At 45.6% G+C, this 26,343-nt stretch overlaps 1 protein-coding gene across 2 annotated transcripts; it reads right to left on the bottom strand.

The window, feature by feature from the left end:
* Window positions 1–24: 24 nt before the first annotated feature.
* Window positions 25–24,990, bottom strand: eml3 (EMAP like 3). 2 transcript variants are annotated; one of them, XM_028994904.1, is made up of 24 exons: window positions 24,789–24,813; window positions 15,772–15,948; window positions 15,499–15,610; window positions 14,824–15,321; window positions 13,314–13,430; window positions 13,080–13,108; window positions 11,252–11,287; window positions 10,582–10,702; window positions 10,304–10,453; window positions 9,783–9,852; window positions 8,816–8,926; window positions 8,446–8,541; window positions 6,286–6,420; window positions 6,061–6,199; window positions 5,631–5,782; window positions 5,417–5,542; window positions 4,279–4,410; window positions 3,983–4,050; window positions 3,304–3,392; window positions 3,026–3,123; window positions 2,644–2,731; window positions 2,459–2,557; window positions 1,864–1,994; window positions 25–1,152 (listed from the first exon to the last, which is right to left on the bottom strand). In XM_028994904.1, the coding sequence occupies exons 1-24, from the start codon at window positions 24,811–24,813 to the stop codon at window positions 955–957; spliced, it is 2,997 nt and encodes a 998-aa protein (XP_028850737.1). In that variant the 3' UTR covers window positions 25–954. The 2 variants fall into 2 exon arrangements, with proteins under 2 accessions (XP_028850737.1, XP_028850746.1); XM_028994913.1 differs by lacking the exon at window positions 14,824–15,321 and having other exon boundaries at window positions 955–1,152; window positions 24,789–24,990.
* Window positions 24,991–26,343: the final 1,353 nt, after the last annotated feature.

The following is a 26,343-nucleotide window of genomic DNA, read 5'->3' as shown; positions in this document are numbered from 1 at the left end:
CATCGACGCACACAAAGACAAACGTTTTATTGTTTGTTTATTTCATCCAAAATACTTTATTCATAGAAAGGAGGTGCATTTCACATTTAAATAAACCTTTCGGAATAAAATGATCATGATTCAGGAAGTGCAGGGAGCCTAATAAACGTCCCTTCTGATGGCATTCCGCGTGTACACTAGTCCTACATGGAGTAAAACTCTGACTGAGGAATATATTCTTTTAAACACATGAAAATGGTTACAGTATGTTAGTACACATGATTTATATGGATTATATGGATTATTTGATTAACCTAAAAGCAATGTAAAAGTAATTCTACACGGCATACGGTAATAAACGAATAGAACATTTTGAATGATTTGACGAGGTTTCAAGTAAAAAAGATTTTTTTCTTGTCTTTTTTTTTTTTTTTTAACCAAAGGATGTCCTTTATTTGGCATTGTAGAAACATGGGATAAAATGATTCTGCATAAATGAAGAGGAAGATCTTGATTGTCAGCGAGGACAAGGTTACCACAGATCCAGACAGGAGCAAGGAACTTCACTGCTTGAGCACAGCAGCCGGAAGCATTGACAGGTCAACGATGTTCCTGCCTATTTAGTGCACTGAGGGATTGCTGAAGTGTGTGTGTTTGTGTGTGTGTTTGCCTGTAGTCAATGACTACGTTATCCCAGTCTGCGATGGATATGATTCACAGTTATTGATGTCCCGTTCCAACGTTGCATATATCCCGTCTGGATTTGGGACATTACAGGATTTTTATGGGGACCGTCGTCCTGCCAGATCCACTGTGGGACTACAAAATGGTTTCTTGCTTCAGTTTATGCTGTTAAGACTTCACAATGCTCGTGATGCGCCACATTCCGTCTGACGTGCCAGACCCCTGCTCAAGAAAACTGCCAAAAGAGCGATGACGACAGCGATTCTCCTCACCGTTGATCTCCATGCCAGCCTATGTACTGGGCTCAGGGGAGCTGGTGGAGGTGGACGAGGCCGAGGCCCGCCCATCCCTGGCTCCTCCCCCTCCTCTAACCCGCCACTGCAGCACGCAGGTGTCCTTGCCGCCCATGGACAGCAGGTGGCTGTCGCTGTGGGTGAAGCACACGTTGGTCACGTGGCTGCCGTGGCCCTCGTACCGGTGGCTCGGCGCCTGGTAGAAAATGTGACAGAGCCCACACACAGCGAGTCAGTACTGACAATCTTAGTCATTTTAAATTGATTTAATGGGGAAAATACAGTAGAAATTATTCATTTCTACTGATTTAATTGATGGAATGTAGGTGCCTGTTTATTAGGGGTGTGTATTGTCAGGCATCTAACGATACGTAACACTATACACGGGTCACAATAGAATTATTTCATGATATATTGTGATACTGTACATATTGCGATATTCTACAGTTCACTGAAATGTAAAAACAGAGCTGAAATACAAGATGCTGTGATCGGTCTGTCATGATGTGCGATTTCACTATGCCAGTCTGTACAGCGCCATCTACAGGAGTGGAGGTTGTAGTCGCACTCTGACTCTCATCTCTGCTCGCCTCACCTTGCTGTATCGATATTTCCTGTCACCCCTAATGTTGATCTACTGAATAGCCAAACAATGTTACTACAGAATAATTATTGTTACAAGATATTATAACTAGTGAATAAACAAGTAAATATTTATTTCTAAATGTGTATGTAAAGACAGCAAACTGAAATGATGGAATATAATAAACACTTTACAATAGCACTGCACTATGTATAAGTATTAATTTAGATGAATGTTGACCTTATACCAAAAACAGTGACTACAAATAGATGTGTTGTTTTCACACATCTTGTTAATACTGAGTATAACCAGATTGGCGCAGACCTTCGGTTTGGGACACGGGTACTGGAACAGATGCACTTTGCAGAAGTCGTCAGCTACGGCCACCAGCTTCTCATCGTGGGAGCGGCAGAGAGCGTTGATGTCGGTCCCGTCTGAACCCTCCAACCACACACCTGCGCACAGAAGGTTACATTCTAGCAGCAATCCGACCATTAAAACTCATAAATACCATTATGGGGCCTTGGATAAATATTAAAAAATAAGTCTCGGAAAATGAAAAAATAAATCCTAGCTATTTTACAAAAGCTTTGGCGTATTCAGAATATTACAAGAAAGCACCACTAGATGGCGCTGCATGATTGTAAACATGCAAATGAGTGGTCAGGCGATCAAGATAACTTAGTAAACAAGCAGCATTCATTTTACCCCGCCCACCCCTTGTAGTGTGTGTGTATTTTCACAAATTAAAGAAATATGAATAATAATGTGCCAATCAGTAAATAATATTTGATCAGTTCTAATTTTCATCATCCAGTGACTAAAACTGTAATAACAGCCAGTGTAATGTTAGACCGTTAATACTTTAGCATCCAAATGATGGTCATGTGACCAGTGTGTCTGTAAGGGCCCGTCTTACCCATGACATGGAAGCCCAGGACACAGGTGTAGGACGCCCACTCGCGGTCTTTACTTTCATAGCGATTCCTCAGCAGCTTGCAGCCCCCAGCCACGTCCCCTACAACCACAGAGAGTTTTTAATGAATTAACTATCCAGCCCTAACACACTACGCAAGTGTAACCATAAAGTATATATGTACGTACAGTAAAGGATTTCATAATCGCCAGAGTTGGACATGATGTACTTCCCATCTTTGGACCAGTCCAGATGCGTAATAAAGCTTGAGTGGCCCTGAAATAAAGTGGCGCACAGCAGAGACACGTATAAGGCAGCAGGTACACACAGGGTACAAGTGTCCTGGATCAGCAGAAAAGAACAATGGCTGCTGTGATGGCAATGGTGGGGGACAGCATTAATTCATTAATCATTATATATTCATATAATGCAATTTAACAAGAAATTTCATTGCAACTGCAGGTCTTAACCAGGGAAAACATGTATTTCCATTTTATTGTAGCACACAATGACCCTTTCACAGACATCTGCCCCCGCCCACACCACGGCGTCCCAGAATGCCCCACTCACTGTACACTTTCCAAAACGGGTGTAGCGCCTCCCACTCTCAGTGACACTGTAAATGTAGATGAAGTTGTCATGGGAACCCACGGCTAAGAAGCTTCCATCTGAGGAGAGATGGCCAGATGATGAGCGAATGTGGGGTCGGCATAATTCCCATAATCTCAACTCTCAACTGCCTGCAGACGTTCCTCGCCAGAAAAACTCGAACCTCAAACCACAGTCATATGCAAAGTTTCCAACTTATACAAACCGTCTGAATATAAAATTAGATACACAGAACTGACCTGGCGAGTATCTCATGACAGACAACTGCTCGTTGCCGTCGGTCAGGTCAGACACAATCTGTCGGGTCTGCAGGTCCATGACCACCCATCTGGCTCAAACAGAGGGGGGGTGAAGACATACAATGACTGGCCACGAAAGGCAAACGCTAACTGCTGACAATGAGACAGTAAGACAAGCATTCAAACACTCTAGCACACTCAGCGTGTCCGGTCCAAACCATTTATTGTAATATTTAAACTAAATCTATATTTTAGATGTAATAATATGACTATTATAATAATATAAAATCTACATGTATATACATGGCTATATATGGCCATATATCAGCTCCTTAGCTATGTATAAGCAGCTGACGTTCCATTTATGAGTAAATTTGTACTCCAAACTGTACTCAAAGTTCACTATTAGCTTCAGAAGTATTATTATTTAAGTAAAATTAAATAGTAAAATTATTATTTGGCAAACATTGAGCCCTTTCTCTCCTCTTGGTTTACAGGCTTAATCTATGGTCTTAATCCTTTCGTTCGTTATTGATGTGACAAAACTAGAACGGTCATCCACATTGAGGACAAATGCTTCTACTAGGACAATGAACAATGCACTGGTGGTCCTGTTTGTGTGAACTGTGTGGCTTAAACCGCATAAAGAAGAGGTGATCTGGAGCAAAAGCTGCCTCACCTGCCCGTGTTGAGTCCCACAGACACCACAGCCCCATTTGGACAGAAGTCAGCACACAGACCCGACTCCTTCAAACACGCAGAATGCAACTTTCCATTTGTATCATGTTATTATACAGCGACTTTAATGACAAATATCATAACATTAGTACGAAAAAAAAAAAAAAAATTAAAATCTGTCATGGATTCTCCCCTCTCTACACTTCCATAAATGCAATATGTACTCGTTGTCTGAATGATGGGAAAACCTGGGCTGCATTAAAGCCCCGTGGGGAGTGTTTTTGAGAGCGTGAGCACCTCCAGCGTTGTAGACCAGTCCATGCTGTGCTCCTCGGAGTTCCACAGGCAAACCTGCCGGTCATTTCCACATGTGAGGAAGATGTTCTGGAAGGGGTGTGTGGCTAGGCCCCACATCTCATCCACATGACCCTGCGAGGCACAAAGATCAACCCAATCTCGTGCTGTTTCATATACTCTCCACTCATACCATTCTGGTGAATAAATTACAGACATAAAGGGTTGGATGATATCTCCGATAATAATAATAATCTGTTCCAAAAATACATTTATTCTTGGTAAATGCTCTGGAGACATAATTGTACACCATGGCATTTTCATAATAAACCCATTAAAAAGGAGGAGAATGTACAATGTCCTCAGCACAGGTTATTTGTTCTGTAGGACCAATCCGTCTTGACAGTAGGATGTAAATATATGTATCATGATAGGCCGACATCCTCAGTCCTAGGGTGGACTGTGAAACTGGTATCATTCGAAAATATGTCCTAAAGGAAGTCCGGAAGATTAGATTTGAAGGACCGTAAATGGGGCAAAATGTTATTGCCTTATCACGTAGTTTTCTATATTTATTATCTTTATTCGGTTGCTATTTTTCTCTCTACCTCTACTATTCTGTGAGAGGACGCATGCTCATGTTTAATGTACCTTTGTTGTGGGGGCTGTTGTGTTTGTTCGAGGTTTTAGTTTCTTTCTTTGCTGTCGACCTACTCTTGTTATACCGGAAAACAATAAAACATGTTCAAAAATATCCTAACACGCAACAAATCACTACCAAGACTGTTCACAAGGTGGCGCTCCTGTCAACATTTCATTCCTTACTACGTTGTTAGAACTGCTGTGTTGCATGAGCCATTTGTGAACACGCTGCTCTCTCTAGACCTTTCCTTCTACAAGGAAATCAACTCACTCCCAGCCACAGCATATCTCAAAATTACCGTTTAATAATTGTGCAAGTCCGAGTACCAAGAATCCTAAACCGTCACATCACCGTCTGCCTGGGAATTGTTATTCAGATAACGTGCCCTTCTACTGAGATTCTGTGTGTAGGAAGGAATGTCAGGAACCCTCCTCGGTCTACTAGTAAACAGACCAGGTTGCTACGCGTGGATCCCTGAAGGTCAAATTAGATGAATACCTGCACTATGGCTACAAAGCCATCCGAAAAAGTGCCCCTGAGGATTGCGTTTCGTGTCGTTCCGACCAGAAGCTCCTCGCCATCTACGTTGCCGATGGTACGGACCGCCCCAAACTGCTCCGGAATCTGCATGGAAACGAAGCACGAGGCCGGACAGTTGTGCACTCATGCAGGACAAAGCGAGCGCAGCGTAATGATCTGGCACTTCCTTCACCTCACACTCTCTCTCGGGGGCCAAGTCGGCGCTCCAGCGGATGATCCGGCGGTCCTTGCCACCGCCGCTGAGCAGAGCGCCGCCCTGCAGGACGCAGAGCGTGAACACGCTGCCCTCGTGGGCCCGCGTCTGACGCATGATCTGGAATGTCTCTGGCCAGAAGAAATGAGAGGGGGAAAGGGGTTGAGTCGTGGTTGTCTACGGCCTTGCGGCCTTGTCTACGATGTGGAGCTTCAGCAGTGGACGACCCTGTTGGCCAGGAAATGTGTTTCTGTGTTATCTTCCAAAGGGGTTAATTGCTCCAAAATGTTAAAAGAATCAAGCTGCATCACTCTAAATGTGAGCAGAGGTCCACCGTGTCCACTGACGTGCTGCCTTCTCTTGGCAACATTCGAAATATGAACGTAATGAAACCAGGCCTGGTGAGCACCTTTGGCTGCTTTCCCCAAGGTCTTGGTGTCAGCGGCAGACTTCCCCCAGGTGAGGATGTTCCCCTCCGAATCTCCGGTTAAGACGTCACCCGTCAGACTGAACACGAAGCACAGGATGAACTTGGGCTTCTTGTACTTCTGCAGCGGGACACGTGCAAATCTTAGCGTTTTTACCGCTCCGCTTTTGTTATTTGATTTAGAATGCAGAAGGAAATGTGACTCACCCCGAAGATGCCCTGCTTCTTGGTCACTGTGCCGGCGCTCAAGGTCCAGAAGTAGACATGTGACTTCCCACAGGAGATGATGATGTTGCTGTCGCTGGGGTTAAACTCTACGGCCAGCACAGCTTCATTGGTGCTCTACGGAGTCCAAGGACAAGCATGTTAAATTGTTAAAAACGTAAATCTGCAGCCCAAAGAATCATCTGTAATACACCTGAATTTGGTATTGTACTCTTAAAAGTTGCTAAAACGCCTTGATGTTTTAGCTACAGAGGACAATTACATGCATAAGTGTTAAGGAGTTAAAATCCCACTTACTACCATTGTGTCCCTGAGCAAGACACTTAACCCTGAGTGTCTCCAGGGGGGACTGTCCCTGTAACTACTGATTGTAAGTCGCTCTGGATAAGGGTGTCTGATAAATGCTGTAAATGTAAATGTAAAATGCGCACAACAACACATTGCAATCAGTAATTGATTGTCCCCAGCTCCCAGGCATACATGGACAAGATGATGTCCTGACCAAGGGAACCTAAACACCATTTAAGGAGGGGGAAGGAAATATGGAACAGGTTAGGTTATTGTCTTTGTGTTCCACAGTGACCCCTGCCAGGGCTGAACTGTTACTGGTTCAGCCAGACATCCTCTTGCTAGTAGATGAGTGTATTGGCAAGGATCTCAGGATACGATATGTATCACGATACTGTACATATTGCGATATTCTACAGTTCACTGAAAATGTTAAAACATAGCTGAAAAATAAGACGCTGTGTACATATACACATAACATGAATTATTCAGCTAAAACAACATAACTCAGAACTCAATTTTAACTCTATTGTCATTTTAACACATTGAAGTAGTGGACGCTGAAAACGAGAGAAGTGGATGTAAGTTAGTTTGCAGTATCTAGCATACTAGCAAACTGCCACTTTAATGACAGCTGCTTGGTTGGTCATGTTTTGCAAATTTTGCGAATGCCAGGCAGTAATTCAAAGCATCCAGCCATACTGCGCCATCTACAGGAGTGGAGGACTAAATTTATATTTAAAAAATTAATATTCAGTGTTCCTGTATAAATACAATATCACCAAAATATCGTGATACATTGCTGTATCAATATTTTCAACACCCCTCCTGGATATCGTTGTGATTGGACAACAACAAGTTGCCAAGTCATTTTGTTCAATGAAATGCAAATCCACACAAGGCCAAGTTACAATGAGAACAGCAAAATGATAAAAACATACAACACATGTAGTCTAGTCTACCGAGAGTACAAGCAGGCTGCCATGTGGCCAGTGCACAACATCTGCTGCGCTCCCCACTCCTCCTGACCTATAATTACATCTACAGTCGAGCAACTCGACTGTAGATGTACAGGAACCAGTCGGTCCTTCTCAGACTTCTGGTTCTGTTTTCTGGTGAGGGAAAGTGAAAGTGCTGCGAGGAACTACCCGGGAACAAAAAAAAAAAAGAAACCCACCATGAATAAGTCCTCTGCGCCCCCCCTGTAATTGTTAAAAATATTTACATTGTTGCCGGGACAACCCCACTCCAGGGAAGTCGAGAAATTCAGGACAAGGGCCCATCACAGAGCGGCTGTGATGTAGCGCCAACGCTGCTCCTGCCCTGCGTCTCAGGCGACAGATGGGCATCTTTGCATGGGGAGACCGGATCGTCCAAGTTATGCGCAAATTATGATCCAAGAAGTAGTAAAAATGCAACGTGTTATATAAAGGGGCGTGGCCACCACGGGTCATACTAACGTGCTGTTTCCTTATTCCATTATATCATGACACCATCGAGACTTTTTTTACTCAGCATTCCGTTTTACACATATACAACGTTCAATATACGTGAAGTTCAAGTTACCATGCAGAAGAACGCTGTTTATTAATATTTACGGCCGTATTAGTTAATGGATTAATACATAGATTGTGGTGTATGTCTATTCATTCTTTATCTTTCACAAACAACAGGTTGTATTCCTTGCACTAGTTATGTATTATTGATATTCTGATATCAAATATCAATGTAACAAGTTGCTTGTGATTATGTCATAGAGAGTTTTATTGAGACGTTATTCATTTCCAAGCCTGCGCTCTAGCTTCTGAGGTGAAAGTAGCTAAGTGTTAGTGCATGTGTGTGCACGTGCTTCACCTTGACTTCGACCTGTCGGCTCTGTTTAGCCCAGTCCCACACAGACAGCATGTGCTCATTGGAGTCGTCGATCACACACAGAAAGGCGCCGCCGTCCTGACGGTGGGAGGGAAAGCTCCGTGTCATTTAATACGCATTTTTACTACCTGCAGATGTCAGATTTATAACGGAAAAGTACAGCCATTTCCAAGACATACATTTTCTTTTTCGGTGACTTAAATGGCACAGTGACAATGACAGGCAAAAATTGTGTCTGGACTCGATATAGTGGGTGCATGTTGAAAATGAAATTTGTTTGATGGAGAGGGTCGAGGAGAGATTTTGAAGAGGGGCGCGGACGCTGAACGGGGTGGGGTGGAAGAACACTCACAGCCTGGGAAAAGGCCACAGATCCCACTCCCCTCTCGAACGTCCCCAGGCCGATCTGGTGCAGGGTTGCCAGGGTGGTGGAGTCCCAGATATACACAAATGGCTGGAAGGGCTGGCAGACAACAGACACACAATCAAGCGCGTGAAAATAACGGAAGCACAAAGAAATCGTAAAACTAGACATTTTTTTGGTCTCATCTTTGTCTCTACATAACTACTTCCTACTTTTCAGGATATGTTTTCACACACAAAAAGACATACCAACACACACACACAAACAGGAGTGTAAAGCCATGAATGTAATGAATTAATGAATTAATTAATTAAAGCCATAATTCAAGTTTTATATGTCTGCAGCAATAATCCGAGGTTTTATGGCCTTAAGATAGATCAGATTCTTACAGGCTTATAAAGCAGAAGCAGACTACACACACACACACACAAATACACCAGTGAGTGTGACAGCATGTGAAACTGTCCCTGGAGCAGTGTGATTATGCTTTGTTTTTACATGCAATGCAGAAACTACAACAAATGCATGTGAACAGTCTCAGAATAGTGTGATCGTGTAGCCCAGTGCATTATGGGTGGTAGGCTGTATCCCTGCCCTATGGCATAACAATGATGCACTGTTATAACCTTAATAATAAGCTGTCATAACAGCTTTTTTTCTGATGGTTTCCTCTTTTATTTTGTGTTGTGGCGTGGCGCTGAGGTGCTCCTGGAGCAGCACGGTTTGGCAACTGCCGTTTGTGTTTGGTCCTAATCACTCTGAGCTGCTTCATAATTAGTAGCAGGGCAGTTAGGGCCCTTTAAGACCAGCTTTACATGTAGGTGAGGCTACTTGCGTATCATTATTAAAACCCATTTTTGTGTGCCTGTGTCTTTCCCCTCACTAACGTGGCATGGCATGTGGTGTGCATGGTAACGCATTTTTAAAACATGCCGGATTGTGCTGGGGAGCCCACCTTGCCATCCTTGTCCACGCCCGCTGTCTGTCCGGTTGCCACGCGAACCTTGTCAGGGTGGATTGCCAGACTGCAGGCAGAAGAGAAGCAACATCAACATTTTCTTCATTTCAGTCCATTTGCATCCACTAAATTGCAGGTTCTGCTCCCCCGGAGCACAAGGGTTGGGCATCGTGATCAGGGTAGTGAGTGGGACTTGACCCTGGAACTTTGTGGGTTTACAGACCACCACACCCATAGTTAAGCTGTCTGCAGGGAAAATGGTGTCGTAATAGAGATAACAGTTTTAGGATGAGTACAAGCCCAGGAAACAAGCCCATATAGGTGGTGGTCCATTTCAGCCCCACCTTAATATGAACCCCAGAACACATACAAGTAGCAACCTTCGCCCCTGATTTACCCAAAGTTCAGCATTACAGACAGAGGATTAGAGAGCACAGACCGCCAATAAAGTGGAAGAACTTTGGTCAGTACCAACTGCCGGAGAGAAGGGAAGTCGTGGCGACGTTCCAGTTGCTCACCAGCGTACGCAGTCGGTGTGTTTGCGGTAGTGCCTCTGTGTCCGGTTGGTGATGTGGTATAGGACCACCACGCAGGCGATGAAGTACACCGCCTCGCCCGATGGCAGCACGTACAGGTTGGCCCGGCAGTCTCGCCCCCGGTAACCATAGCTGATGGCCATTGCGTCAAGGACACTCCACGGCATCGTCGGCGGGTCTAATTTCACACTCGATAATCAATATTCTTCCCTGGAAGCTTTATTCCTGTCTCAGACGCTGCGATCCCATAAGAAGGATACACCCAGTCAAGGTCGAGTTTCTCAGGAGGAAGGTCCATCTTCAGGTCCTCATAGTTCAGGATGTTGGAGGGGATGTACATGGTGATTGGCCGTCCTCGAATAAACATCTTTATGGACTGACCTGTTAGTGGACATAGAAACTTACAAACAATCCACTGTGACAACATGATGAACACACATGAACATGACACAGATCAATATAGCAATACATATTACAAATGCATAATAATATAAAACTTGGATGATATGTGTAGCACATGTACGCTTACATACATACACACATCTGCGTGCACATTAAAATATTCATGAAATAAATATAAAATAAAATAAAAACGTGAGGTGGAACCCTCAAATGGGGGTTTGTATTTTTCCCAAATGTAAAAATTCGGAGAACTAATGAAAGGAGTACGGCTCACTAATTGCTGATTCTTCTGATTATGAACATCTGCCTTGCTGGCGAGATTCCCGTCCTTACAGCTAATAACATTCCACCGAACAAGCGGTGCATTTTCTGTTCACAGCGCAACACTCGTCTTCTAGTCTCTGGCGATTCTCGTGGTCGATCTCTCTTGCTGGTCACACTGAATATGCGGAACGCATTTTCCCCGCACTAGTTCTCGTTTTTTTTTTTTCGAGTTAGAACGGAATCTGGTTACAAGATGACGCCTACCTTGTGTGGTTCGACCTCGGCTGGACCCCTGTGAGCCTGTCAGGAAGGACGACAAAGACAGACATGAGATACCCAGCGGCTCCAAATCACCACGACTCAGCCAGTCCCCTCGGGGGTCGTTAGCCACGATTGCCTTATGGGGTCAGGTGGGGACGCACCGCCAGAACGGGACATTATACCAGCGGCGAGGAACTGGGGACGAAGGAGGGATCACTTTTCACCTCAGAGCTCAGATTGTTTTTAGAATAATTTTTTTAGATGATGAGGAGGGATAACTATATGATTTACAAACGTAAAGGAACAGGCCAATAACAGACTCAGGCCAGTCCACCCGGAGCCTCGTTTTCTCGGCTTTCCAGGCGCACAGCTAGCGTTGTCTCTACTCAAGCCAAAGACCTTGGACTGAAGTACTACACTCCAGAGTTGGCTGGATCGGCTAATAAACAGTTCGGGAACCTTCACCAAGACCACTCTATGGCACTCGTGAGGGTTGAGGCCGTTTCATTTTTTCTGGTGGTGAAACTGAAGTCTTTTAATGTGTTTGCTGCCACTGAAAACTCGAAACGTTCGAATGAACAACGAGGCCTATTTGAATAATGGAGTCCAGACTCGGCTGAACTGCACGCCACCAGTGCCTCAGAGTGGCTGTTAAATGACAATAGGTGGCCACCAAGCACCACTAAGCATAGCCATCAACCCAAAAAATATTTTAAAAATGTGGCACACCGTAGGTTAACTGCGCAAGGCAAACCACTTCAGCAGTTTGCGGTTATCAAAGACAATCCAACCACTATATTCAGTGTATATTATAAGCAATAAAGTGTCGTTATGCTGAAAATATTAACTCATAAATGAGGATCTTGATACAGCAGCCCTTAAGATATTATTTATTTTAGACTTCTTCTTTAAATTGACTTCTTTTACTGTCCTCTAGGCCTTCCTATTTTTCGCCATGGTATCCTCAGCATCCTTCTCCCAACATATCTGATGCAGTAATGTAATACGGTGAAATTATTCTTAAAGAATAATGGCATGGCTGCATGAACTCATATATGAAACTTAAAGCAGAAGAATTATGAGACGAATGAGCAATGAAACATCTGAACGAAGCCTTTTTATAACCATCCGTTGAAAGCATTAATTTTAAATCCCATCTGACTCCAACTTCACATTCAAGCCATACAAGGCATCTGCTTCTATTGTCTCCTTGCTCTGCCAATATGGTTACATGTCCTCTACATTCCTACGTGTACATACAACACCTTATGGTCTTACTGTTTCCACCAGTAGAAATAGGTACGTGTGACATTTACTATGGCAGGTGGTAGTAGCCTAGTGGGTAACACACTCGCCTATAAACCAGAGGTTCAAACCACGGGTTCAAACCCCACTCACTACCACTGTGTCCCTGAGCAAGACACTTAACCCTGAGTGTCTCCAGGGGGGGACTGTCCCCGTAACTACTGATTGTAAGTCGCTCTGGATAACGGCGTCTGGTAAATGCTGTAAATGTAAATGTAATATGGCGCACAGCAGGTATTCTGGAATAAATCTGCTTCTGCTTGTCTGTGTGCGGAGAAAAAAAAAGCGAGGGACATACAGCCATCCATCATATGGTCAGAGGGGTAAGAGAGACTGAACTTTCGACTTGATTTCCTACAGCACTGGTACAGTAGGAAGGACAGCATGAAGGACAGGAGTGGAGGACAGATTCCATCTCTGATGACATTTGAAGGCAATGAAACAGATTTTCTGCCCATTCATTAACCAATTACACAACAAGGACTCCATATTTGACTCAACAAAGAAACAAAAGGTGGGAGATTACCTGCGTTAGAAATGAGTTCTTTAGCTCGGCTGTGAAACAAGCACACAGACAACACGGTTATTCCTAGAAAAGCCAGACATCCTACACTGAACACAGCCCATTATGTGGCTGTGGGGGACGAATAAATACTCTGAACACGGGACGTAGGATTAATCTCTCCATTTCCAAGAACGCCTCGCAGGAACAGAACTCAATGCAGAGTCGCGAACCAGCCCTCAACTTCGGTCGCCTCACCTCTCCAGGCTTGGGGAGCGGGTGAGCAGGTTGGTGGAGGACGCAGCCTTCTTGCCCAGCTTCTGCTTCGGCCTGTCACTGGACTCCTTCATGAGCCTCTCGCTGTTCCTACGAACCCTAAATGCACGTAAAGCCAAGTAATGAAAATGAGTTACGCTCTCCAAAGTCTGGAAGGCCAGTCGCAAATGCATGCACCCGCACCCAGGCAAGCAAGGCCGTGCATAACACCTCAAAATGCGACTATATGATGAATGTGATTAGTGTAAAACGATTCAGTGAGCGAGTGATTGACGAAAGCAGTTAGTTCCAGGGCTGGGCGACGATCGCTTTGTCCATATTTCACGATCACGATAAAAATGGCAAAAACCAGAATATTGTGTGTGTTTGTCTAGTTACATTACTTTTAAATGGAGAAACGTGGCTGCTGAACATAATAAAATAAAGAAAACGGTCAAGAAATCGATCGGAAAAAATGTGAAAAAAGCGAATCGTTCGATTTGGGATCAGCTTTTTTTTTGCCATATCACCCAGTCCTCGTTGGTTCCTATACTTTGTGTCTGTTTCGTGCTCCTTTTAAAATGACAGGTAGTGCTTGTCGCGGCTGTCATGCGATTGGCGGCGATGTGACTCGCGGTGACCCTCATTCTGCCGATCCGGGAACCGAACCCAGCCGGCGAGAACCTCCGCCCTCACCTGCCCTCAAGTGCGATGCGCTGCATGAAGATAGCAGGGCCGACGCGCACATTCCCAAAACTGAAACCACTTACACACAAACACGAGTTTCCATGAAACACGTTTCACATCTTCGAATCGAAAACAGGCAAGAATTTGAGAGTCGTACCGACAAAGCTGAATGTGTGCGGAGAGTAGAAAAAAATCACCATGTTACAGCGGGATGCAAAAAAAACTGTCAAAAATTGAAACCACAACATTCAGGCAGTTCCTCAGATGTTCCTCAGAAGCATGTCACTTCACCAAAACACAACGCTCTGACCCCTGCCCGCCGCGCCTGTGTATACAGCAATCGTCTCACACTTTCCACTCTCCATTCACATCTCTCAGCACCTCGGTGAGGCGTATACACAGCAGGAACTATTCACCGGTAGCCCTGTCTGGACGAGGGCCCGATCCCTCGAAAAACTTAATTCAACAGGGTTTTGCATCCACACAGGTATGGAAAGAGTTAGGCGTTGGTGTTAGAAGCTGTTCAACCCATTGGCCATGCAATCAATCAAGAGTTAGGGCTCGTGTCCACCACATGGTCCAGGATCAACTCGCTTAAAAACCTGCTTTTGGTACTGCGGTTGGAGTATGGTCCTTGTTGGATCCACAAAGTTCTTCCCTTTCTGAACTGAACCTGGTTTTGAGAGTTGGATTGGCCTACGGGGCTGAGACCCAAATAGTACCGTACTATCTTTTGCTAGCTAGAAGACCAAAACAGTGAGTAGACTTGGTACCATGTGGTGGAAAAAGGCCATTAGACAAGGCGGTGATTTGGTGGAGAACACACAGTGGAAGCTTTTCCTCCTCGTGGATTGGGAACAGGGGACTGGGCCCCTGCTCCCTTGGTGGCCCAGGTGAGTCTGAACCGCGGGTCTGCGAGCTTGATCCAGGCAGTTCGTCAGTCAGGCCGTTGAGGTCCTGATGGCTCTGCTGCAGGCTCCGGATGGTGGTGGGGTGGATGTGCTCCTCCACTACAGAGGAGCTCCAAAGGTTTTCCTTCTCCTTCTGAACCCCTTCGTCCTCCTCTCGTTCCTCTACCTCTGACCCTTGACATTGGGGCTTGCTCCCTGTCTCCTCCATTAGCGCCGAGCCCTCTAAGAGAGCATCTTCTAGGGATAGGCTCTGGACTGTCCGGGTCAGAGCTAGAGGGACCTTCTCTGGCCCAGAAAATGAAGACCCAGGAGGATGTTCAGTCTGGGTTGCCCTGTCGTGGGTGCTGGGGACTTGCTTGGGGCCTGAGTCACCTTTATTCCTATACTCATCCCCAACGATGTTTGTGACTGAGCTAAAGACACACACACACACACACACACACACACACACACACACACATATGCATAAAAGAAAGAGCTGAAAACACCAAAACCTCATGATTATTTTAAACTGCAGTGTTCATTCCATAAATATAATTTGGACACATAAAGAGGAGCCTTTGTTGTAGATGTCCTAGATGTTCTAGTACCTCGAGACTGGCTGGTGCAGACCGTCCTGAGAGCTGCTTGTAGACAGTCTGCTGGACCTGGAGAAACCGTCCACGCAGGCTTGATTGAGGGACCGAGCCGCTCCAGGGTTCACTGGAGATGGCAAAATCGACACTCACACGGTCAATAAAATCATTTTCTGTCCTACAACATCACGTTCATAAACCAGGAGCAGTTACGGGAAATTGGTCCGAATCCCTCAAACCCCTCCCACCCACTTACAAGAACATCCGGCAACAACACAGGTTCCATACCGGCGATAAGGTGCTGCTTGATGAGCGGGATCTGCTGGTCGAGGACGTGCAGCTTGCGCAGCGCGTCTGCCAGCGAGGACTTGAGGAGCGTGATCTCATCCTCCTGGGCCTGCAGACGCACGTCCATCAGCGACATCCTGTCCGGGAGCTCCGCGCTGCTCCCCGCCGAGACGTCATCTGCGGAGGCAGCCGAGAAGACAGCCGAGGCTGAGTCGCGGCCCGGAGCTTTGTGGTCCGTGTCCAGGCCACCGTGTGCCTCAAAAACTTTTGTCAGGATTACGTGGAACACAACATCTCAGGCTTGAGCGCTTGCCCATACAGGAAGGAATTAGCGCCGAAGCAGTTCTATAGCTGGCGGCGTACTGCTGGGAAATACGACAGAATCCGCGCTGTTCAAACAAAAGCTAAACCGGCCCATCAATCACGAGAGCGGCTCAGCCTTCTTTATTTTGGGTGGCCGATGTTCACCTCGCTGCTGACAAACCGCCAGCGTTGCTTTGTGTTCCCGAAATTTTGGCTTCATCAAGATCACTTCTACATTTACATTTACAGCATTTACCAGGCGCCCTTATCCAGAGCGACTTACAATCAGTAGTTACAGGGACAGTCCCCCCCTGGAGCCACTCGGGGTTGCTCAGGGACACAATGGTAGAACCTAAGTCTTCTGGTTCATAGGCAAATGTGTTACCCACTAGGCTACTACCACCCCAACTTCTATGATGAGTTCTAAAAATCTGCTGCAGCTGTCACGCACGCTTCCTGTTTCCTGGCCAGCATGAAAGTTGAAGTTGAGCTTTATTGTCCTTTCAGCTATTTAAGACATTGTCATATATATACGGTTAGATACGACAGCTATATAATCGTATATATAGCTGAAATGGGGCAGCAGTCAGAAGGTTGCCGGTTCGAATTCCGATCCACCAAGGTGCCCCTGAGGTGCCACTGAGCAAAGCACCGTCCCCACACACTGCTCCCCGGGCGCCTGTCATGGCTGCCCACTGCTCACTCAGGGCGATGGGTTGACTGCAGAGGACACATTTCACTGTGCACACCGTGTGCTGTGCTGCTGTGTATCACGTGTGACAATCACTTCACTTCAATAAATGTGCAAAGTAAAATAGTGCAAGCACTGCTGTGCAAAATGGAATGGTGCATTAATGGTTAATATCACAGTCTATATTATATAGATTACATAGATAATATTACGAAGGGTGCAAAAAACACTGTGTTACTGTGAAGCTTAAAATATTTATGCAACTTAATTAATTAATAATGGTTTAATTTGAATATTTCGAGTTCTTTCCAGGTTCTGTTGGGCTACCTGTCCTTTTTACTAAAAATGTCAGCTAAACCCCAAAATATTCATCTGTATGCGCATATCTTGCCTTGATTTGGGAGAATGGCACATTTTTTTGGTTTTATAATGAGGCCAAAAAGAAAGGTCCGAAGACCGGGTCTGTTCTAAACGTGGACGCCAAGACTAATAAGCACCGCAGGACGGAGACACGCGTCTATTAACACCCACCACTTTCCATCCACTCCTGCCATCTTCATTCCACGCTGCGAGTCTGTGATGTAATCTCGAATTCCTGCCGCGACCAACTTCCAGTCCAGGGGGCGTGTCATTATGGCTCCCAGGCTCATTCCACACATGCAAATGTAACCGTCTCCTTCTCCCACTCACTATCACGCCCAGCCCCGCCCGTTCTGGCCTGGTTGGGCTGAGCTTTGGATCTTATCTTGCCCCCGGGAGCGTTACTGCTCGTAAACGAGGGACAATTAACGCAAGTTCTCCGGAACCAACGGCCGTTCCGGCAGCAGAGGGGGTCAAATGCTTTTCGGAATTTTCAAAATAATTTTCTGCACCGATTTGGACGAGGGGACATTTTCAAACTAGGCACTTAAAAGAATTTGGTTCAGATTTTTTTTTCTGGTGGCAGAAATGGTCCCAGGAAGAGCAGGTTCGCTAGAAAACCATTCATCCATACCTCTTCCCGTGCAACAAAATGCACTCGAAGCAGACCAGTAGATGTGCAGAAATGATGCCAAAAGGCAAAGCCTTGCGGGTTAAACGTCTCGACTCCTAACTGCAGGGTGCGGGGTAAGGCCCGTCCTATGAAACCTTCAAGGTTGGATGTAATGAGTGGTCTGGTCTGCTGAAAATAGCACCTAAAAGGTTCCGGATCTGAAGGGCTCCAGTTTTTTCTCATGAAATAATGCAAGATAGACGTGCAAGAATTTCCACAGATTAAAGCCGGACGTGGGGCACATCCTTCTGAATTGGATGCATTCACGTCTACTCGCCTAGGCACACAATTTTCACTGCTTCTGGACCAGGACCGTGGACACACTACACACACACACACACACACACACACAATGGTGGCTTTGAGCCTCTGAGGAGGTTCCAGCGTCTGCAGAATCTGGCCAGACGTCTGTCTGACTTCCCAGCATGAGACGCACGTTGGTTCCAGCTCTGATCCATAAACGTCCGCGGGAAGCCCATTCGCTTTTACTGCACCGACGGTTACTTTCGCGCGAGATCAAGCCACCTTTTATTCATCGCGTAAAAGGTATCACCGGCAGTGATCTATTGCTCATAAAAAAAACACAGTGTAAACATGGTGTGTGTGTGTATGGCACAATCGCTCACGATTGCTGCCAGGTACAGGCCTTCACATGCCCGCCGATTGGGAAGAACTTCAAACCTTAGCCAACGCACAATCTCTCACATTTTTTTTACCTACGTTTTTCTTGGAATGACACTTTCAGTGAACTGGAGTTGCAAGTCTGTGCAAAAGCCAGTGGTCCAAACTCTTGCAGAACGTTCCGGCAATGTGACGAGGACGTGGCGTTGCCAACTCCTTTAATCAGAATACATTTACAGGACATTTATCAGACGCCCTTATCCAGAGCAACTTACAATCAGTAGTTACAGGGACAGTCCCCCCCTGGAGCAATTTAGGGTTAAGTGTCTTGCTCAGGGACACAATGGTAGCAAGCGGGATTTGAACCTGTGACTGTGGTTCATGGGACGAGTGTGTTACCCACTAGGCTACTACCATCCCGCCAGGGAATGGCAGCTTGGCTGGCTCGTTTTGTGCCGCATGGACTCACCGTCGTGGCCTCCTTTCATCCGTCTAGCTACAAATGCAAGATTTCTATTTTATTCTTCTTTGGCCAACTTATTCTTTAAAATAATAGTATCGTGAAACGGTGAGTGAACTTAAAACTGTGAGTCGTGTCGGATCGACGAGTTTGTCGTTAGCAGAACCCCCCCAAAGAGCAGCTCCCGTGAGAAAGACAGCGTCTTTGGTCTGAAACTTGTTGTATTTAATGGCCGGACACGAAGAGAGACAGGGGACGGCGCGTTTTTGAGCATGCGAGCTGCTGCCAACGTGGGAGGACGTTGGCAATGAGGAACAGCTGGGACACCCGGGCGCCCTTCCGATACAAAGGGCCGTTTGACCGGAGCGCAGAGGCGCGGATCTGCTCGGCCCGGCGGAGCCGCAGCGGCCGCCAGCGGCGTCCTTCTCTCCCCCGTCTCTTGTCCTCCCACGCATCCAGGCACGCACGCAAACACACAGGCGCACAACTCCCTGCCCTGAGCTGGCTGGCGCCCCAACGGGTCACGTGACCCTCAGCTCGCTGTGGAGAGGAATGAGGAAAAGGAGGAAATTGCCACAGAGCACGTAAAGATAGCGGCTGGCATGACTGGGGCTCAGAGACAGTGCCAGGGGACGGGGAGTAACCAGAACATTCCCGGATATTAATCAATACTTACAACCAATATTATCCCTTTCAATCTTTTTGTAACAGTGTCGTGGAGAGAAACGCGTTAAGCGTTAACGTGCCGGGCGCAAATAACTATTAGCCCATAGCAACATTTGCGGCCTGCTACGTTACAATGACTAGTAATAAAACAATAAAGTAAACGTGGGGGCTCGGCAGCCAACATTATCATCCCTGCCCATCTGTAATGTTCATTTAACTGCATAACACAATTACTTGCGTCAAAAAAAAACGATTAGCTTATAATTGCGCTGCTGATACTGTTGTTCTCATCCTCATTTTACTTAATTCCTGGGAACTGTATGAAGTTTAAAACGCGTCAAAAAGCTGCAGAAAGTCCATCCTATATCGTTTTGACCATAAACCTGTGAAATAGTGTCGATTTTTTTATTCTTAACAATTTGTATGGCGTCAAAATCTTTTACCACAACTCTATTCGCATTCCTAAAAGATTTATATGGTATCGTATCATACGATTACTTCTAACTTTCTGCTCACACCTCATTCAGCTCTACTGCAAAAGAAAAAAGGCACATTTTCATGTTTTGCAGCCAAACAGAACGAGAGCTGTGGTAATTCAGACCAGGGTAAAAAATGAAAGAGTGGCGTAGCTCTCCTGAGAGTTTGGCCGTATTTTTGGCTCTTGGATTTCCCCACATTAATGCATGCAGGCATTCACAACACATGGCTGCCGATGTGTAGAAAAATGTGCTCGTCGTTACAGAACAACGCGAGCCACGTCCGTCCGGGCCGCGATTTTAAAACAAGGCGTGGATGCAACGCCAGATAAACCGGATTCCTCGATATAGTTCAGCTTGGTCCACCACACGGTGACACGCTGAAGGTCACATGAGGTCCTCGTGTCACGGTTGTGCTCATCTGCACACCAGGCACGCTGGAGGGCAGCCCTTTGCAAGATCAATCTGCCCGGCTCGTGTTTCGCCAGATCCCACCGCACGCGGCACGTGTACAGAGTACGTGCATCGCCAACGAGAGCGCCGTTTCCAGTTCGCCACGCGCTCACACACGCGACAAGTTCGGAGGCTGCCGCCGTCCGCCCACGCCAGGTGCGAACCCCTTCCTGTGAGTGGGCTGCACCACCTTCCACAGGCAAGCGGCCGTTGGCGCGGCCCGTCACCGCGACAACACATCCTGCAGAGCACTGTACTGTACAGACATGCCTCTGCCCCCGGGGGCACATACAGAAGGAGAAGCCGCTCACAGCGACGACCATCTCAGCAATACGTTTTAAACATTCAACGCGCTTAAATAAATGCACGACGTTGAAGCGCCTGTGCTCCGTTTACCGTACATGCGTGACAGTGCCCACGCCTGCTGTGCAGGGAGCACAAAAGCAGCCACCCGTCGTTCATGACAGCATATACAGTACGGGCCACAAGTTTGGACGCACCTTCTCATTCACAGTGTTTTCTTTATTTTCATGGCCATTTACGTTGTTAGATTCTCACTGAAGGCATCAAAACTATGAATGAACACATGTGGAGTTATGTACTTACGTGAAAACATGTTTTATATTCTAGTTTCTTTGCTCTGGTTACTGCTTTGCACACTCTTGACATTCTCTCGATGAGCTTCAAGAGGTCGTCACCTGAAATGGTTCTCCAACAGTCTTGAAGGAGTTCCCAGAGGTGTTTAGCACTTGTTGGGGTCCAGCTCACCCCAAACCATCTGGATTGGGTTCAGGTCCGGTGACTGTGGAGGCCAGGCCTCCACTTTTTGTTAAGTTCATAACTCCACATGTGTTCATTCATAGTTTTGATGCCTTCAGTGAGAATCTACCAATGTAGATAGTCATGAAGATAAAGAAAACACATTGAATGAGAAGGTGTGTCCACATTTTTGGCCTGTACTGTATATGTAACTACTTCATACTACTTCAACTGATTGGCCGAAGCATTTCGGAAAACTGCATAAATGAATATGATCGTCTATTGCTAGTTGATTATATCATGATGACGTTGCACAGTGATTTGTTGAAGGCGGTATAAAAATTATAGTAAAAAGTCGTGTCGGTAGTGACTGCAGCGGCCTGATCTGAGTTGTAGTTCGGCCTTGTCTACGTGGACGTTCCAAAACAAACACCCCCTGAATGCCATAGACATTTTTGCTGTGCTGTGTAGCTCCGTTCGATTGGAATTTCACTGGCGTTCGTATCAGATTGTTTGACAGTCATCTGTTTGACGGTGTTTCTCTTTTTGAAATTTTTTTGAATAAAGGGTTGGAAATTAATGCTTTTCTTGATTTTTATTTTAATCCAATTCTCCGATTAATCAGAAAATAATAATTACTTAAAATAGGCATTAGTTGCTGCCCTATACGAGACAACAATGTCTCTGGTCTAAAAGCTACACGAGTGCTGTTAAGTTTAACATTTGACAACCAGTACTAAGTGTTAAAATGTTGTATTATTGTATTAGTATTTTAATTAGGCCTGATTCATTATTCAATATAACATATAAACCGAACTTTCAATTCTGGTTTATGATAATAATTTTCTTTGTATTTCATTGAAATTAGTAAAACTTTTACATCACAAGAGGTATCTGTGTTTCAAATATCTGCAAAACCTTCAGTTTTCAAATACATTGAAATTAAATGATGCTCATGGTTTCATTCCCTAGAGTCTCCCACTGGTATCAATACTTAAATTCCAGTTTGTCATGTACAACTATTTACAACAGGCATTGCAGCATCACTCCGAATTATAATCAAGGTTTGATAGGGGAGTAAAGTTGTGGTTCAAACGTAATATGTCAAAGCATTCCTGTTGAAATAAGTTAACTCTAAGAATGGCCATGTCTGCTTTGTTTTACAATTTTGTAATTGCACAACGCACATATATTTTTTTACTTTTACGGCATGAGACGTTTTTTTTTTAGCTTGACTCAATAACATTAAAATACATTTCTTTCATTTATTAGTTTATTTATTTATCCGGTGCTTAATGTTTTCATCTATTTAGCAATTTATTCATGTATTCATGTAGTGTATATGTTTATACATACAGTTTTCTAACTTAAAAATTATCTACAAATATTCTTTATTTTATTTTTTTTTTAATTATTATAAAATAATAATTAATTATTCCTGTGTTTCTTTTTCCTCCCCCTGTAGTATCCAAAATAGTTCCTTAACCGCTAGGCCACGACTGCCCCTGCAACATATGTCAAGTATCGCGTACCATCCACGTTCAGTATCATGACAGGTCTACTACATTGCACACGGAACGTACAGCCCTACTAAATCATGTGAAATATTGCTGCTACTAGATGGGCCAAGAAAAGGGGGAAAAGCTGAGGATCTCTTAACTGTAAATCGCTGATATGAATCTCAGGGAGAGCAAGAAAAATGAAATTTGTGGCCGGCGAAATCCGGGTCGGCACAGTGTCAACAAGATGACTTTCCAGACGGGGTCCTGGGCAAACGCAGCGGGAGCCGATCTGCATGCAGGCCGCAGCATGAAGCGATGGGTGGTCCTCTGGCAGAAGGGCCGGAAGGGCCTGAGGAAGCTTTCGTGTTTCTGTTCCGGCCAATGACCATTGTGTCAGGCTTCAAACACCTCATCTTGGTCGCAAGATTTCCTGCTCCTTTTTTTTTTTTATCAGCTCATTAAAACCTCCATCTTGCATGTCCAACAAACTTACTTAAATATGAAAATAAATCACATTAAAATAAGTTGGGAAAAAATGCTAAGATTTGTACTCTATTAGCAATATTAAAATATTAGCAATTAAATAATTAGTTGTTTGTCTGTGGCCAAACATAAAAGGCTTTATTCCGTGAAACGGATGCAGGGCGGTTGCATTGTTTCAATTGAACACGGTTAGCGGTTAGCAATTGCGCTTGTGTGTGATTTGCAAAAACTGGTCTGTTGCTAAAGAAAATATCGTACCTATCACCTCACAACTGGATAAATTTAAAGTGTAAAAGCCACCAACGGTGAAGTGAAGTGAAAGCGAAGTGACTGTCGTTGTGAGACAATGCAGCACAGCACACTGTGACATTACGAAATGTGTCCTCTGCTTTTGACCATCACCCTTGGTGAGCTGTGTGTGGGAACGGTGCTTTGCTCAGTGGCCCCTTGGCGGATCGGGATTCGAACCGGCAACCTTCTGATTACGGGGCCGCTTCCTTAACCGCTAGGCCCCACTGCCCAAGGCAGAATTTTCCAGAAAATGAGGAAATGTTTCTTTTCGTGCCTTAAATTTCACACCTAAGACACTAATACTGCCAGGTTGGACCATCCCAGGTCCACAAGGCCAGGGTTGTGCTGCAAAGGAACCTGTGCCTTAAATCTCACATCTAACACACTTACACAGCCAGGTTGGACCATCCCTGGTCCACAAGGCCATGGTTCTCCTGCGAGGAACTCGTGCCTTAAATCTCACACCTAACACACTAATACAGCCGTTTGGACCATACCTGGTCCACAAGGCCAGGGTTCTCCTACGAGGAACCTGGACGTTAGCAACAATGGACACTCGGTCAAATCAGAAGCCACTTTGAGAAGTGAGACGCTTGCATGTACGGCGTTTATCATATGCCGGTTGCCGGTTCAAATCCCGGTCCGCCAAAGTTCCACTGAGCAAAGCACTGTCCCCACATGCTGCTCCCAGGGCGCCTGTCATGGCTGCTGACTAAGATTGATGGATAATTGCAGAGGACACATTTCACTGTGTGCACCGTGTGCTGTGCTGTTTCACAACGACAATCACTTTCACTAAAACCCAGATCATTAACGTTTACAGCATTTATCAGGGCGACTTACAATCAGAAGCTACAGGGACAGTCCCCCCTGAAGCAACTCAGGGTGAAGTGTCTTGCTCAGGGACACGATGGTAGTAAGCGGGACTTAAACCCGGGTCTTCTGGTTCCCCACTAGGCTACTAACAGCCAGATCATAAAAAAAAACAATTAAAAAAAAAACCCAAACAAATAAATCCATAAATTCGTGAAGTATTATGAAGCGTGATACATGCAACATCTGCATCTGAGTTTCGGCTGAGTGGGGTACAGCTGTCAGGTGAGGGGAGCGACTACAGGGGTCACACATCTGGAGACCCCAGCGGTGCAAAAACTAAAAAAAAAAAAAGTTGCACAAACTAGAGACTTGTAACAGTCTCTGGTACAGAGCGCGTTATAAACACACACACACACACACACACACACACACGCACGCAAGTTGTATTTCCGTCGGAGCTTACCCAGGCTGTTCGTGGACCCGTCCATGTCTCCGCGTCTCACGCAGCGCTCCGGGTGTCTCCCACCATTCTGGCCGGGAGGGGGGGAGTGAGACGTCGCCGCTCCTCGGCACGCGTGTGGCGCGACGGCGACGAAACGAGCGACGAGAGGAGGCGAAGGGAGAAGCGAAAGCGGTGGCGGGTGGGCGGTGGAGGAAAAAAAAAAAAAAAGAAGTTATGAGTCCAGGAAGTGATCGCGTCAGTAAAAGGGGTGGACAAGTGCCGCAACGTGCGCGCGCCCGACCGGACCTGTGTCGCGGCCGCCACCCAGCGGTCAGGTCGCGCATTACACGCCGCGGCGACCTGCGGCCAAAGTGCGCCAAGAGCCTGACTGGCGCTGAATCAAAGCTTTCGAGAATGACCGAGATACTGGTTTTCACGACGTTTGCTGCCCCCGTTTATATTATAACATTTTGCATGTACAGTCCCTGACAAAAGTCTTTTTTTTTTTTTTACATGAAATGGCTCATTTCTTTCCCAACAGCTTTTGTAATAATGTCTCGGTGCAAAACGAAACTGTCAAAAAGTATTCTAATATTCAAAGCTTGGTAGATCCCATCGAGTCAATTTTTGCAAAGACATAAGTGTTGTCGCCTTGTCATATGAGCTTCATCTGTGACTAATAATGGATCAATTAGGTCTCAAGTGTGTATAAAAAGAACCAGAGTACACTAGACCTGCACATCAACTGCAACTAGACCTCTGCAAACATGCCTAACATTCACCCTGAGACTAAAGTGTTGATTATCAAGAGGCTGAAGACCAGATCCACTGCTGATGTGGCAGACACCTTCAATGTGTCTCAGCGTCAAGTACAGAGGATTTAAAAAAAGATTTGAAGAGACTGGAGACGTTTTTGACAAGCCCAGGTCAGGCAGGCCCCCGCAAGACAACTGCTCGAGAGGACCAAGGCCAGCCCATTTTCCACTGCAGCAGAACTACATGAGACCTGGTCACCTGAAGTCCCTGTGTCAACCAGAACAGTTTGGCGGATTCTGTCTCAAAATGGCCACCATGGTCGAATCAGTGCCCAGAAGGCAGCACTAAACAAAAGACAATTGAAAAAACGTGTGGCATTGGCCAAGGCCCACAGCCTGCTAAAAGCATGGACGCTGCAAAAGTGTCAGAAGGTGGATTTTTCAGATGAATCTTCTGTTGAATTACACCACAGTCACCACAAGTATTGCAGGAGGCCTACTGGAGCCGCATGGATCCGAGATTCCCCCAGAAAACAGGGACGTTTGGTCTGGGGTTGCATCCAGTATGGGGGTGTGCGACATATCTGCAGGGCGGAAGGCAACATCAATAGTCTGAAATACCAGGAAATCGTAGCTACCTTTTATATTCCCAACAATAAAAGAGAACTCTGGGAGGCATGCAAGACTGCTTTCTTTGCTATTCCTGGTGACTTCATCAATAAATTGTATGAATCCTTGCCAAACCGCATGGATGCAGTCCTTCAAGCTCATGGAAGTCAAACAAGATATTACATTTGGATCTCACAGCACACCTACTTAAT

The sequence above is a fragment of the Denticeps clupeoides genome, chromosome 1, assembly GCF_900700375.1.
Source record: "Denticeps clupeoides chromosome 1, fDenClu1.1, whole genome shotgun sequence".
NCBI lineage: Eukaryota > Metazoa > Chordata > Actinopteri > Clupeiformes > Denticipitidae > Denticeps > Denticeps clupeoides.
This window is presented reverse-complemented; position numbering and strand designations above follow the sequence as displayed.

Bases quoted from the DNA above. Each gene is read 5' to 3' on its own strand.
- eml3 (XM_028994904.1), bottom strand. From the start codon at position 24,813: ATGGACGGGTCCACGAACAGCCTGG. The intron at 15,611-15,771 runs GTATGGAACCTG...TGCCATCTCCAG, and splicing joins CAAGCAGCACCTTATCGCCG to TGAACCCTGGAGCGGCTCGG. The intron at 6,200-6,285 runs GTGAGTCACATT...GTCCCGCTGCAG, and splicing joins AGAAGCAGGGCATCTTCGGG to AAGTACAAGAAGCCCAAGTT.